At 53.5% G+C, this 13,003-nt stretch overlaps 1 protein-coding gene across 1 annotated transcript in view; it reads right to left on the bottom strand.

The window, feature by feature from the left end:
- CHD5 (chromodomain helicase DNA binding protein 5) overlaps positions 1-13,003 on the bottom strand; it is a 74,419-nt gene that overhangs the window by 38,511 nt on the left and 22,905 nt on the right. Inside the window, exons 9-20 of the mRNA XM_006145405.2 lie at positions 12,609-12,775; positions 12,258-12,479; positions 10,167-10,373; positions 9,747-9,958; positions 7,472-7,603; positions 7,283-7,391; positions 6,152-6,343; positions 5,866-6,066; positions 3,122-3,259; positions 2,915-3,036; positions 1,365-1,538; positions 823-964 (exon numbers count right to left, since the gene is read on the bottom strand). Of these exons, the coding sequence (XP_006145467.1) occupies positions 823-964; positions 1,365-1,538; positions 2,915-3,036; positions 3,122-3,259; positions 5,866-6,066; positions 6,152-6,343; positions 7,283-7,391; positions 7,472-7,603; positions 9,747-9,958; positions 10,167-10,373; positions 12,258-12,479; positions 12,609-12,775 (2,018 nt within the window). The remainder of the gene's footprint in view (positions 1-822; positions 965-1,364; positions 1,539-2,914; positions 3,037-3,121; positions 3,260-5,865; positions 6,067-6,151; positions 6,344-7,282; positions 7,392-7,471; positions 7,604-9,746; positions 9,959-10,166; positions 10,374-12,257; positions 12,480-12,608; positions 12,776-13,003) is intronic.

The raw sequence follows: 13,003 nt of genomic DNA, 5'->3' as shown, positions 1-13,003 counted from the left end.
GCCTGGTTATTGCAGACACTGTAAGCTGAATCCAGTCGGGGCTGATCCTCTGGCCTCAGCCCAGCAGACACTGACCAAGTCTTACAAAATCACCTGCCACACTGTCATGAGTGGGATCTAGGGCACCTCCAAGGCTAGACCACCCAAGGCTGCCTCTGTAGTGTTCTGTTTTATTGCAGGAAAGTAGGCATTCACTTTAGAATACTTAAATGATGACAGAGATGAGCTGACGGCTCAGTGTGACTTTGTCACACTGGGCTCTTTGCAAGGGCACTTCATATGGGCTTTCCTCTGTAATCCTCAGCACAAATCTTTCAGGTAGATGCTGTTACTGTTCCCATTTTACAGAGGCAAAAGCTGAGGCTCAGAGAGGGTCATGCCTTTCTTGAGATCACAGCACTGGAGCTAAACCCAAGGTGCCTGAGACTCCAGGGTCCAGTGTCTCACCTACAGCTGTGCCTCAGAGCCATCTAGGGGCTGCCTAAAGATGTAATTCCCGAGCCCCCCCCCAGGCCCTTCCAGTCTCCCTGGGTGACTGAGTGCAGCCCTCAGAAACCTGTCTTAGAGTCCCACAGTACTGAGGCTGAGGGACCTTGGTGTGACCCAACGTCCCTCTTTTACTTTGGGGGCTATATGGAGGGGCCCAGGAAAGAGAGAACTTGCCTGAGCAGGGGAGAGAGTCAGGTTTCAGAAACTCTTTCTGGCATAAAGGGGACCCACATCACTCCCATAACCTTATCCCCAAGAAAGCTGATAGGCCTAAGTCACGTGTCCCTACCACAAAGGCCCAGGGAGCCTACCACAGCAGCTACAGAGACCTACCACAGCGGCCACAGGGAAGAGGTAGGGGTGGTTGCAACACTTCTTCAGGTCCATCATGATGTTGAGCAGCGACACCTGGTTGCCGCCCCCCTTGGAGTTCAGTGCCTCAAAGTTCCGCGTAAGGATGAATTTGTAGTACTTCCTGCAGCAGAGCCCAGGAAAAGGCTGATAGGCTGGGGCTAGACCCCCCTCTAAGGGGTGTTCTCTGCTCTCGAGGAGTCTGGTGGCTGGTGACTAAGCACTAGTATACAGAGAGACCCCCAGAGAGGGCAAGCTACAGGCCCAGAGTCACCCAGCAGGTTGTTGAGGGACAACTACTAGAACTCAGGCAGCCCCAGACTCCGGTCACAAAAACTCAAGAAGAGGCCCCAAGAGGGAAGCATCTACAAAGGTTGAGCCAAGGCCTTGGTGAAAAGTCCTCCCACCCACCCCAGGAAGTGGCCTAGGATGGCCAGGCTGGGGCCTTTGGGAGGGGTGGCTGAGAAGACAAGCCCAGGGGAGAAGAGGCAGGCCACTCAGGGTGGCTGACTGTCACCACTTACTTCTGCATCTGACTCAGCTCCACGCGGACAATCAGCTCGGTCTTGGCCGGCATGTTCTTGAATACATCAGCCTTAAGCCGCCGTAGCATGTGCGGCCCTAACAGGTCATGCAGCTTCTTGATTTGGTCCTCCTTGGAAATATCGGCAAACTCCTCCAAGAAGCCCTCCAGGTTGCTGCAACAACAACAACAACAACAAAAAATAGGAAAGGCCAGTCAGTGGTATAGTGGTTATGGCACTGGATTCACTACATGGCAGACCATAGTTCAAGTGCCCAACTTGGTGGTTTGAAAATCACTCAGGGCATGTTGGTTTTCCAAAATCCCAGAAAAAAATGGAGGAGAAGGGATTGCAATGTGGCCATCTCCTCACGGGTGTGAGTTCTCACTTTCCCTCCCACTGTCTCTGTCTCTCTCCAGTGAACACATGCACCTTATGACAAAAAAGAAAAAAACTAAAATTTAAAAACTAGGGAACCAGCAGTTAGCGTAATGGCTATGTCACTGGACTCCCACGTAGTGGACCGCGGTTCATGTCCCGGACCCGGTGGCTTAAAACTCACACCAGGCACGTGTGCGTGTGTGCCCAAGATCCCGAGAGGAGAATGGAGGAGAAGGGATTGTGGCATGACCATCCCCCCTGGGGGGTGATTTCTCACTTTCTGTCTCTATGTCTCTCTCTGTCTGTCTTGCGAGCGCATGCGCCCTATAGCAAAAACCTCTCCAAAAAAAAAAAAAAAAAAAGGAGGATAAGAGCCAAGAATAGAGACTTGGAGCAAGCCAAAGATCTTTGCAAAAGCAATCAGGATTGGGGCAGAAGGGAGGCCCAGTCAGAACAGGTAAGCCGGCTGGTGGGCCGGGGGCTCTGGCACTGCCCTGGGATCATATCCACGTAAAGCTGTGTCACCACTCATCACAACCCTCTCTCAGTCACACAAGATACCTTCTATCCTCAAAGTCATCCTGGACATCAGCTCTCTGGGACTACTACCCAGGTCATAGATGAGGAAGCTGAGGCTGGTAGGCACCCAAGGCTATACGTGCCCGCCATGCCAAAACCTACCCTTAAATCTATATCTCCCAATTCCAAAATCAGCACTCCTCACCCTGCACCCCCCCCCCATTCTAAGCAGAGGTAGATGAAGACAAGGAGGCTGGGGAAGTGGGACTCCATTCTGTCCCCATTCTCAGCACTCCCACTATCCCCAGGCCTTCGCCTCTACCTCTTATCACAGTTGCCCACATGAGTCACTGGGTCTCTGTGGAAGGAAAGGAATGATCCTGGGGTGTGGGGACAGGGAGAGGAGCCCAGGAGAACCCCCTCCCTGGTGGTCTTCTGGGCAGAATGAGGAAAACTGGCAGCAGCTGAGAAATGCCACAACTTTTCTTGCGTGACCATATGAGGGGAGCGCCGGTTACACTCCCATTTTCCTGATGAGGACCCAAGGCGCAGCAGGCACATCTCAAACCCAGGATGGGCTACTGACACATTTTGAATGGGGGACTCCCCCAGCCCACAACCTGCCTCCCCAGTCAGACATGGAGACTCACTTGAACCTCTCTGGAGTCAAGAAGTTGAGGAGATGAAACAGCTCCTCCAGGTTGTTCTGAAGAGGGGTTCCCGTCAGCAGCAGCTTGTAGTCGATCTTGTAGCTATTTAAGACCCTGAAGAACTAAGAGGAGATGGGCGGGCTGTTGGGGCAGCCACAGGGTGGCCACCACCCAGGCTCTATCGCCTCAGCCCTGAGCACCACCTACCTTGGACTGGTTGTTCTTGAGTCGGTGGGCCTCATCCACCACAAGGCAGGCCCACTCGATGGAGCCCAGGATAGCCTGGTCGATGGTGATGAGCTCGTAGGAGGTAAGCAGGACGTGGAACTTGATCTGCACTTCTTTCTGCAGGGAAAGAGGAGCTTTGGGGAGGAAGCGGCTGGGAGCAGACTGACTCAAAGTCCCAAGAGACAAAGCCAAGAAGTTTATATATGTACTTTTTTAAAGATTTTTGCTATTGGGTGTGTGAGCTCACCGGAGAGACAGAGAAACAGAAAGTGAAAAAATCCCTCCCCCCCCACCCAGGGAGGATGGCCGTGCCACAATCCCTTCTCCTCCATTCTCTTCTAGGGATTTTGGGTACACATGCACATGTGCCTGGCATGAGTTTCAAGCCACCGGGTCTGGGACTTGAACCCTGGTCGACTACATGGGAGTCCAGCAACTAACCATTAAGCCATCTGCTGGTCCCAAGATATTATACTCTTAGAAATGGTTAAGATAGGGGGGAAGCAGGTGAAGTGGTGGTTAAGGCACTAGATATTCCCACATGGCTAACCACTGTTCGAGTCCCAGACCTGGTGGCTTACTTTCTCACTTTCTTTCTCTCTCTCTCTCTCTCTCTGGCCACATTAAAATAAATGAATAAATAAAATTAAAATAGTTATTTTTTTTTAATGGTCAAGGTGGTAAGTCTTACATTATACATATTTTACCACAATTTTTATTTTCTGGTACACCCACCAGGAGAGAGAAGGAAGGTGAGAAATCATTCCCTGGGGGCGGGGGGCGGTGACCATGCTGCAATCTCTTCTCTTCCTTTCTCTTGAGATTTGGGGCCTGCAGACACATGCGCCCAGCATGTTTTTCAAGCCTCTAGGTCCAGGACTTGAACTGTCGTTAGCCATGTGCAATTAAACTGTCTTAACCCCTGTCCCACCTGATGGCCCCACCTTTTTTTTTTTTTTGCTACAGGGTGTATGCATTAACTGGAGAAACAGAGAGACAGAGAAAGTCAAAAGCTATTCCCTGAGGGGATGGCCAGACCACAATCCCTTTTCCTTCATTCTCCTCTTGAGATTTTGGGCACCCATGCACATGCACATGCACGGGTATGATTTTCAAGTCACAGGGTCCAGGACTCAAACCACACAGCCATGTAAGGTCCAGCCACCTTAACTGTCACATCCTTGCTGGCCCCCCACAATTATTTTTCAAAGATTTATTTATTTATTTAATTCCATTTGTTTGTTTGTTTGTTTAATTTGACCAGATAAACAGAGAGAGAGAAAGGGAAAGTGAGAAAGCAAGCCGCCAGGTCTGGAACTCGAACCACAGGTCGGCCATGTGAGATTCCAGCACCTTTAACCACCACATCACGTGCCGGCCCCACTCTCCACAACTTTTAAAACAAAATAAAAGAGCTAAGTCCGTGAAGTGCCGGGCATGCAGCAAGATCTCAGTAGGATCTCCGGTAGAGGTGAAGGTCTTTATGTGACTAACTGGCCCACAGGCCCATCCATCTGCAAAGTCACCTCTGACATCACTGATTCACTTGCTCTTTCAAAGGAGTTTCTGAGCATCCCCATTGGTGGGGGTGGGAGGCACAACTGCCCTTGAAGAATGGAGAAAGCTGATATAGGAAACTCTGGAAGGCCTGGGAGACCTGCCAATCCCCGGCACCATCGCTAATACAAACTCTAATATTTACTAAGGCCCTGCTGCTTCAAGTCCTTGCTTCTCAAAGTACAGTCTGGGGACCAGAAGTATTCATTGGCATAGCTGAATTTTATTAGAAATGCAGTATCTCAGCCCTACCCGAAAGCTGCTGGAACAGAACTTGCCATTTAACAAGACCCGCTGGGGATTTCCGACATGGTGAAGTCTAAGAGGCCCTATCCAGTGTTTACTAACTCATCTGACCCTCCCGACAACTCTGTAAGGCTGTTATCTCCATTTGGCTGAGAAGACTCAGGCACACAAGCCCAATGACTTGCCAAGTTCACACAGCTGTTACACTGGCTTTTACAGTCACCCAAACTTCATGTCCCCCTGGAAGACTTTCTGGAAAGAGACTCTTTGAAGATAGAATTGGTTAAGATAAGGTCACAATGGATTAAAGTGAGGCCTAAATCCAATATGAGTGGTGTCTTTGTTAGGATGAGAGATGGGGGCCAGCAGATGACATGGTGGTTAAGGTTCTGGACTCCCACATGGCCAACCATGGTTCAAGTCCCAGACCTGGTGGCCAACTCTCTCACTTTCTATCTCTCTACCTCTTTCTGTCTCTGGTGAACACACATGCCCTATAGCACATTGAAAATTATCATGTTCATAAATAAAAATAAATAAAAAGATTAGAAAGACACAAAAGAGAGAATAGCACAAAACAACAGAGGCAGAAATGGATCATTACTTCCATTTGCCTCTGGAATGCCTGCAGCCACCACCCCTGGCAAAGAGAACATGACCCTTCCCACATCTGGATTTCAGTCTCTGGCCTCCAGAACTGGGAGAGAAGTCGTCTCTGTCATTTTCAGTCACCAAGTGTGTGTGACACAGGAAATGAACACAGCTGGTAACTGCCTCCAGAACAAGCCCTTCCCCAGCCTCGCAGCCTCACCTCCATGGGAGCCAGACTGAGGGATGCCTGCAGGACTGCAGGGCCGCTGTGGCCCCCAGAGCAGACCAGGTGCCTCCCTAGGTCCTCCCTGGAGATGAGGAATGCTCACCTTCATGCGGAACACCTTCTTCCCGCTCCGAATGGCATTGTCCTCGAAGGAAAACTCGTTCTCGCGGATGACAGAGCGGCTCTCCTTGTCTCCCGTGTAGGTGACCACATAGAAGTCAGGTGCCCACATCTCGAACTCACGTTCCCAGTTAATGATGGTGGACAGAGGTGCACTGACCAGGTAGGGCCCCTTGGAGTGGCCCTGGAGAGAGACTGAGGCAATGAAGCTGCCTGCCCATGGCCAATGGCGGCCACCACTTCCCAGCCACCCTCCCGGATCTGCCCACCTCCTTGTAGAGGGAGTAGAGGAAGACGATGGTCTGCACCGTCTTGCCCAGACCCATCTCGTCGGCCAGGATGGTGTCTGTGCCCTGGGCCCAGGAGAAGCGCAGCCAGTTAAGGCCCTCCAGCTGGTACGGGTGCAGCGTGCCACCCGTGGAATCGATGTACCAAGGCTGCTTGTCAAACTTGACCGTGGGCTGCAAGGAAGGCAGAGGTTCAGACCCCACAAAGCCTGGGCCACCAGAGTCCATGCGCTCCAGGGCTTTCCACACAGGATGCCCTCCACCTGAAATGTTCTTCCTACTCCTCTCTGCCTTCCTCACACCTCTTCAGGCCTCATCTGGAACTCCTCTTCCTCCAGGAAGCCCTAGTGACTCACAGGCTGGCTCAGGTATCCCTACCATATCTCCCATGGCGGCCCTGTACTTCTCCTATCAGGGAAATGCCCCATGTTGAATTCTGACTTCAAGCACAGGCTGCCATCACATAGTCCTGTTCACTACCTCCTCCAAGGCCCTGCCAGTGCCGGGGACATGGCAGACCCTTACATTTCAGTGTTTGGTGGATGAGTGACAAAATGAACACATGTCTGGGTACACGCCATGCCTGCCATAACCAGCTGCCTCCACTTGATCCCGAGCACCCTTTGCCTCTTTGATCCCGCAGCTCAAGGCCACCTCCCCACGAAGTCCTCCCAATGGACCAGACCCGTTCACTTTCCCCAGCATATGATAGGCATCTGACAATCCCAGGCTGGACCCCTCCCCACCCCAAGTTCTGTATGTACCTGCCATGGGCCTGTGGGAGATGATGTACTTCTTCAAATAGGATCCCTATATCACGGGCCCTTGTTTAACCCTTGTCTTCCCAGTGCCAGCCCAGGACCAGGTACCTGTAGGTACCCTAGAGAGTTTATTAAATAAAGTCCTGGGTCTCCTCCCAGGTAAGAGCAGTGTGTGATTAGCATATCAGCCAGCACGCCACACAGGCCTTCCCACTGTCCCATCCTTCAAGGGTGTGACTCCATGCAAACAGTCATGAAGCCCAAAGAATAGTACCGCTAAGAACTGGCTGGGGGTGGGGGGGTGCAGACCCTGGCAACCCCACCCATTGCTCCCCAGGCTCTGCCCACTCACATCCACAATAGGTGTGTCTGGTGGCTTCTCCTGTTTGTCGTCCTTCAGCTTCTTCCCCTTCTTGACCAGCCTCTTGGGCAGCCTGGCATCTTCTCCCAGCATCAACTCCCTAGGAAAGTGTCAAGCACAGATGAGCAGAGCTCAGGCCAGGACTGCTCCCGTGCCCAGCGCCTGATCCTTGTGACCCACCTGTGGCCCCAGTAGGCCTGCTTCAGGTTGTCATAGTAGGGGATGTCGATGTCATCTATCTCCCAGGTACACTGGTCGTAGGGCAGGTCCTTCCACTTGATCAGGTAGTGAACGTCTCCCTTTTTGTCGAAGCTGCAACACAGTGAACAGGTGGTGGTAAAAGGGTAGGTCACTGGGGGTTGACCAAAACATGAGTCTGATGAAGGGCCCCTCACAGAATGCAAAACTGGTCACATCCATGGTCCCCTTGATCCTGGGTCCAGCCGGAGGAGTGCACCAGGATAGCAGCTCCAGAGAAGTGCAGTGGCTTGCCCAAGGCCACATAGCTAGCAAGAGGAGGGATGAAGGTATCTGGCGAGTGGCAGAGCCAGAGGGACTCTGCGTCCTGCTACCAGAGGAGCAGAGCCGCGCCCAGCAGCCTTGCAGCCTCTGTTGCAGGGATAAAGCACAGTCCACCGGAGTCTGGACACAGGGATGCTAAGGTTCCTGTGTTGCCCAGACTGTTCTCTCCCTGGCCCATGAACTTTGTTTTCCAACTTAAAAAATCCAGGGACCAGCAGATGGCGTAATGGCTATGTCGCTGGACTCCCACATAGTCGACCGCAGTTCGCGTCCCGGACCTGGTGGCTTAAACTCCCGCTGGGCGCGTGTGCATGCATGCCCAAGATCCCAAGAGGAGAATGGAGGAGAAGGGATTGTGGCGTGGCCATCCCCCCTGGGAGGTGATTTCTCGCTTTCTGTCTCTCTGTCTGTCTCTGTCTGTCTGGTGAGCGCACGCGCCCTATAGCAAAAACCTCTCCAAAAAAATTTTTAAAAAAATTTTTAATTAAAAAAAAAATTAAAAATTAAAAAAAAGAAGAAGAATCAATGGGCTGAGCAGGCCAGGGGAGTGTACAGGGCTGGGAGCCATGGCTCCCCTCTGTGGCAGTAGTGAGGCAAGTGGATGAGCAGTGGATGCAGTCAGCCTGGGGACTAGTAAGAGAAAGACCAATCCCTGGTCACCATGGAAACTGATGGACTTTTTTTCACTAAATAATTGTTTATTATGCAGACTTCAGGGAGTAAATCTAGGAGAGATTCACCTGTACCACTTTGGAAGCAGACAGAAAAACCACCTTTACGATCTTAGCATGCAGTTTAATAAAGGTAAAAAAAAAAAATCATGGGTCAGGGCCAGCAGGTGACGTGGAGGTTAAGGCTCATGGATCCCACGTGGCCCACTTGATAGTTCAAGTTCCAGACCCAGCAGCTAGAAAATCACACTGGAAGTCCCAAGAGGAAAGGGAAGGAGAGGGGATTGCATGTGGCCATTCACCCTTGTCTGGGGAGAGGGGGATGATTACTCTCTCTCTCTGTCTCTCTCTGCCTTTCCCCAGCAAGCGCACGCACCCTATAGCAAAAAAATCTAAAAAATTATTTAAAAAATAGTAATAATAGGGACCAGCAGATGGTATAATGGTTACATAGCTGGACTCCCACATAGTCAACTACAGTTTGAGTCCCAGACCGGGTGGCTTAAACTCACGTCAGGTGCCTGTGCAAGTGCGTGCGTGCCCAAGATCCCAAAAGGAGAATGGAGAGGAAGGGACTATGGCGTGACCATCCCCCGTGGGGGGGCTGATTCTCACTTTCTGTCTCTGTCTCTCTCTGTCTTTTTGGTGAGCACATGCACCCTATAGTAATAATTATTATTAAGTAATAATTAAATATTAATAATAATATTAAGCACCAAATTATTTTTAGTATGGGTCAACTCCATGTGGGGCTCAGGTTCCCACAGGGACTGACCCTCTATAAGGGTCACTGCCAGTGAGGTCTGGGGATGGATGTGAGACATTTCAGCCAAAGGGAGGCAGCCTCTTCAGGCACCCTCCTTATGGAAGACCACCCATAGCAAGCCTCTGGCAAGCTCCTTTACCCCTCATAACAGCCCATCTTACATCTTGCAGCCTGCATGCAAACTGTTGCCCACAAGTGTGAACATATGTGCGTTAGTGTGTCTGTGTGTGCTAACTAATCTCCTAGCATGGGAGTGAACACATGTGAGTGTGCCCATGTGTGTATGACAACCCCTCCAGCAGGACAAATTACCAACAGTGGGGAGTCCTTGGTGGCAGCCTCTTGCCTCCACCACACTCACCCACTGCTCTGAACAGCAGCCCCAAGGGGTGCCCTAGCACCCTGCCCTGGGCCCATCCTACAGAGCAAAGGTGTGTCCCAGACCCTCAGTGCCCACCTCCAATGAGAATCAGGGCCGTCACTGTCTGGCACACACCTGTGGTTCAGGATGCGGTGGATCATCATCCACTCGGGCTTGATGCCGTAGCGGTAGAAGCGCTCCTCCATCTTGGCGTAGAGAGGGTCCTTGTTCTTCCTCTTCTCGCTCTTGCCGTCCTCATCGCCAGAGCCGTAGTCGAAGGGTGGTGGCTCGTCCATGTCATTCTTTCTTTGGTAGTTGCGATACATCACCGTGTGGTACAGCTCCAGCTGCTCACCAGAGGGGAAGAGATTACAGGCAGGAGGTGGGCTGTGCCCCCACGGCCCCTGGCCTGTACCCCTTCGCACCCCTCCCTAACTCCAACACTGCCCCTCAGCCCAGAGGCTGGAGAGCACATCTCAGCCCCTACTCACCAGCCCTGGAGGTCTAGAGGCTCAGCCAGGCCCTCAGCATGGCCGCACCCGCCCAGTGCCTCACCTGCAGCTCCTTCACCCAGGAGCAGTGCCAGTAGGAGAGCCCAGCCCACTTGACGAAGAATTCTCTCTCTGGGATGCCCTCCAGGGCCTTGGGCGGGGGTATGCCGGCCTCCACCTCAGGTCCTGGCAGCCCCACCATGAAGGGGGCCGGGGGCTCTGTCCACCTCCAGTGTAGGATCCGCTGGACTTTGCCCTTCAGTGGGGGACACTGTAGACAGAGAAGAGTCCCCAAGTTCAGCCCTGAGCTGAAGGGCCCCATGCTGAAGCTACAATGACAGCAACTATTACGGGTCCCCTCCAACCAGCTGTGTTGTCTCCCAAATCGGACACAGCACCACAGTGACAGGACATCCCCTGTCCTCAGGAGCCTGCATACACTGTGCACTCAAGAAATAGACAAAATAGAGCTGGGATGGGGAGGTGAGACTGTCATACTCACATGTCATACCCGTGACTGTCATACCCATACTCAAGGGAGAAACTGAGGCCCACTGAGCCAGGGATAGCAGAGCAGTGAGCAGAACCCAAGACTCCAGACACCCCCCATCTGTACCTTCTGGAGCCCCCTGAGAAAATACATCACATCCTGGCCCACAAGAACCCATGGAGCAAGAGTCCTGAGGCTGCCACTCAAGGAGCTGCAGGCCTGTCCACGGAGTTACGGAGCACTCCAACCCAGGCAGGGCTGCACAGATACATCTGGGCTGGGATGGTGAGGCCAGGCCTGCCAGCCCAGAAACACACTCCAGGGGCCTGGATGGGTGCCAGGGTTCCAGTGAGTAGCTGGCTCACAAAGGTGAGAAACAGGGCATCCACACGCCACCCTAAGGTTGTCAGAGCAGCCTTGGTCCTTGAAGGAGGGAGCTCTGAATCCTGCAGGAGCAGGTAGGACAGATTCAGAGAGGCTGCTCTGTTTGGGAAGGCAGTCAGTGCTCTACCGTTTATTGTCCATCTTCATCAAGCCTCCCAAGCCTGTCTTCTAATCTGTAAAACAGGTCCACCCACCCCTTCCTCCACATCCCAGGAGTGCTGTGGGTGCCAAATCATACATGAGGCGTTCTGGAGGTGTCAGGTACAGCACAGAGCCTCAGAGCCAACCTTCCTTGGGCTTCAGTGGAAACAAACGCCCATAGGCAAGGGGAAACGGGAAGGCAAGAGAAGAGTCTCCTACAGGGAGTGGAGGAGAGGACCCTTCCTTCCCAGGCTGTGGGGTCCCACCTGCCTCACCTCAGTCCCCACCCCTGCAGGAAAGGACCTGGAAGGGACTCAGTTCCTGCCTCTCCTCCCATTCCAAGTCCAGCCTGTCAATTCCAGGAAGCAGAGGCTACACCACCAGAAGGGCTTCCCCAAGCCCTACACAGATACCGACACACATGTGCAGACATGCACACCCACATCCACACATACACAGCCCAGGTGCACACAAGATAACCAAGGGCTAGCTGCTACACAGCCCAGGATGGGGGCTGGGGGATCCAGCACTGGGGGTGGGCCAGGGGACAACACAGCGCATGGGGCCTTCAACTGCCTGTGTGCCTGGGAAGCAAAACAAAAGAGCAGCAGGGGTGGAGGTTTGAGGGAGTGCTCTCCTGCCCCCACGGCCTCCTGCTCTCTCAGTATCCCCAGCCTTGGGATAGGAGCCAGGTCCAGGTGGCTCTAGACCTGAGTCTAAGTGGTCAGTTCTACCCTTGTGTGGTCTTAGGCAAGTCACTTTGACTTCCTGGGCCTCGATTTTCTCATCTGAAATGGGAATGACAAAAAGGTACCGGTAAGGTTAAAGGAGTAGGAATTTGTGAAGCACCTGGTGCACAGTGACTGCTCACTAACGGTGGCTGTGCCGTCAGCATTAGCACCACCTGGCGCTTTTCAGAGTGGCTGTTTCCATTGAGAAACTGCCTTAAACCAGAGTCTTCAGGGAATAGCAACGGTTTCCTGGATGAGGCGGAGGGCAGGCCTTTGTAGGACGTCCTGGACGGGGCGGGGCCTGGGCTGATGAGGGCGGGGCCTGGGGGCGGGTCCGGGCCGGACCTTAGTGGGCGGGGGCTGGGCGGCACGGGCGGGGCGTTCGGCGCAGGGCGGGCGTAACACTCACAGTACAGCGCGGGCAGAGCCATTCACCGTTTGGGATCTCGGGCAGCGGCGGGTGGAGGCAGTGCAGGTGGTAGGAGGAGGGGCAAGCATCACAGCAAAGCAGCTCGCCGCCGTCCTTGCACACGCGGCAGAACTCCATGTGGTCGTCCTCCTCCTCCTCGCAGCCGCCTTCCTCCTCTTCGTCGTCGTCGTCCTTTGGCTCCCACTGAATCCCCTCCTTCTCCTGCAGTGATGAGTCTAGGTGGATGAACCCTGGCCCAGATAGCCCTCCACCGGAGCACCTCTCCGCATTCTGCCCCACCCCCACCCGCACCGCACCCCACCCCACAGCGCGACCTCTGCCAGGGCTTACACAGTGCGGGCAGCTCCACTTGCCCTCAGGGGCCTTCTCCAGCTCTGGGTCAAGGCAAACAAGGTGGTAGGCCCGCGGGCAGGTGTCACACAGGATAATCTCCCCACCTTGCTGGCACACCTCGCAGTAGTCCTGGTGGTCAGTCTCATAGCCGTCCCCATCGTCAACTAGGGTGGGGGAAGAAGTGACCATGGAGGGCCTGGTCTCCACTCCTACTGCTCAGCTATCTCCACCACCCTAGACCAGTCACACAACCCGCCTTGATAGATGGTGGATAGATGAGTGGAAGGGTAGGAAAGTGGGTGGATGGAAAGATGAATGGATAGATAAAGGGAGGGCAGAGAAGGGGCGAGAGAGGGTTGGGGATGGGGGTGAGGGCAGGGGCGGGGGGGGGG

This window comes from Tupaia chinensis, unplaced genomic scaffold (assembly GCF_000334495.1).
Source record: "Tupaia chinensis unplaced genomic scaffold, TupChi_1.0 Scaffold000146_1, whole genome shotgun sequence".
NCBI lineage: Eukaryota > Metazoa > Chordata > Mammalia > Scandentia > Tupaiidae > Tupaia > Tupaia belangeri.
Note: the sequence above shows the minus strand (reverse complement) of the source record. Positions and strands in the feature narration are given on the sequence as shown.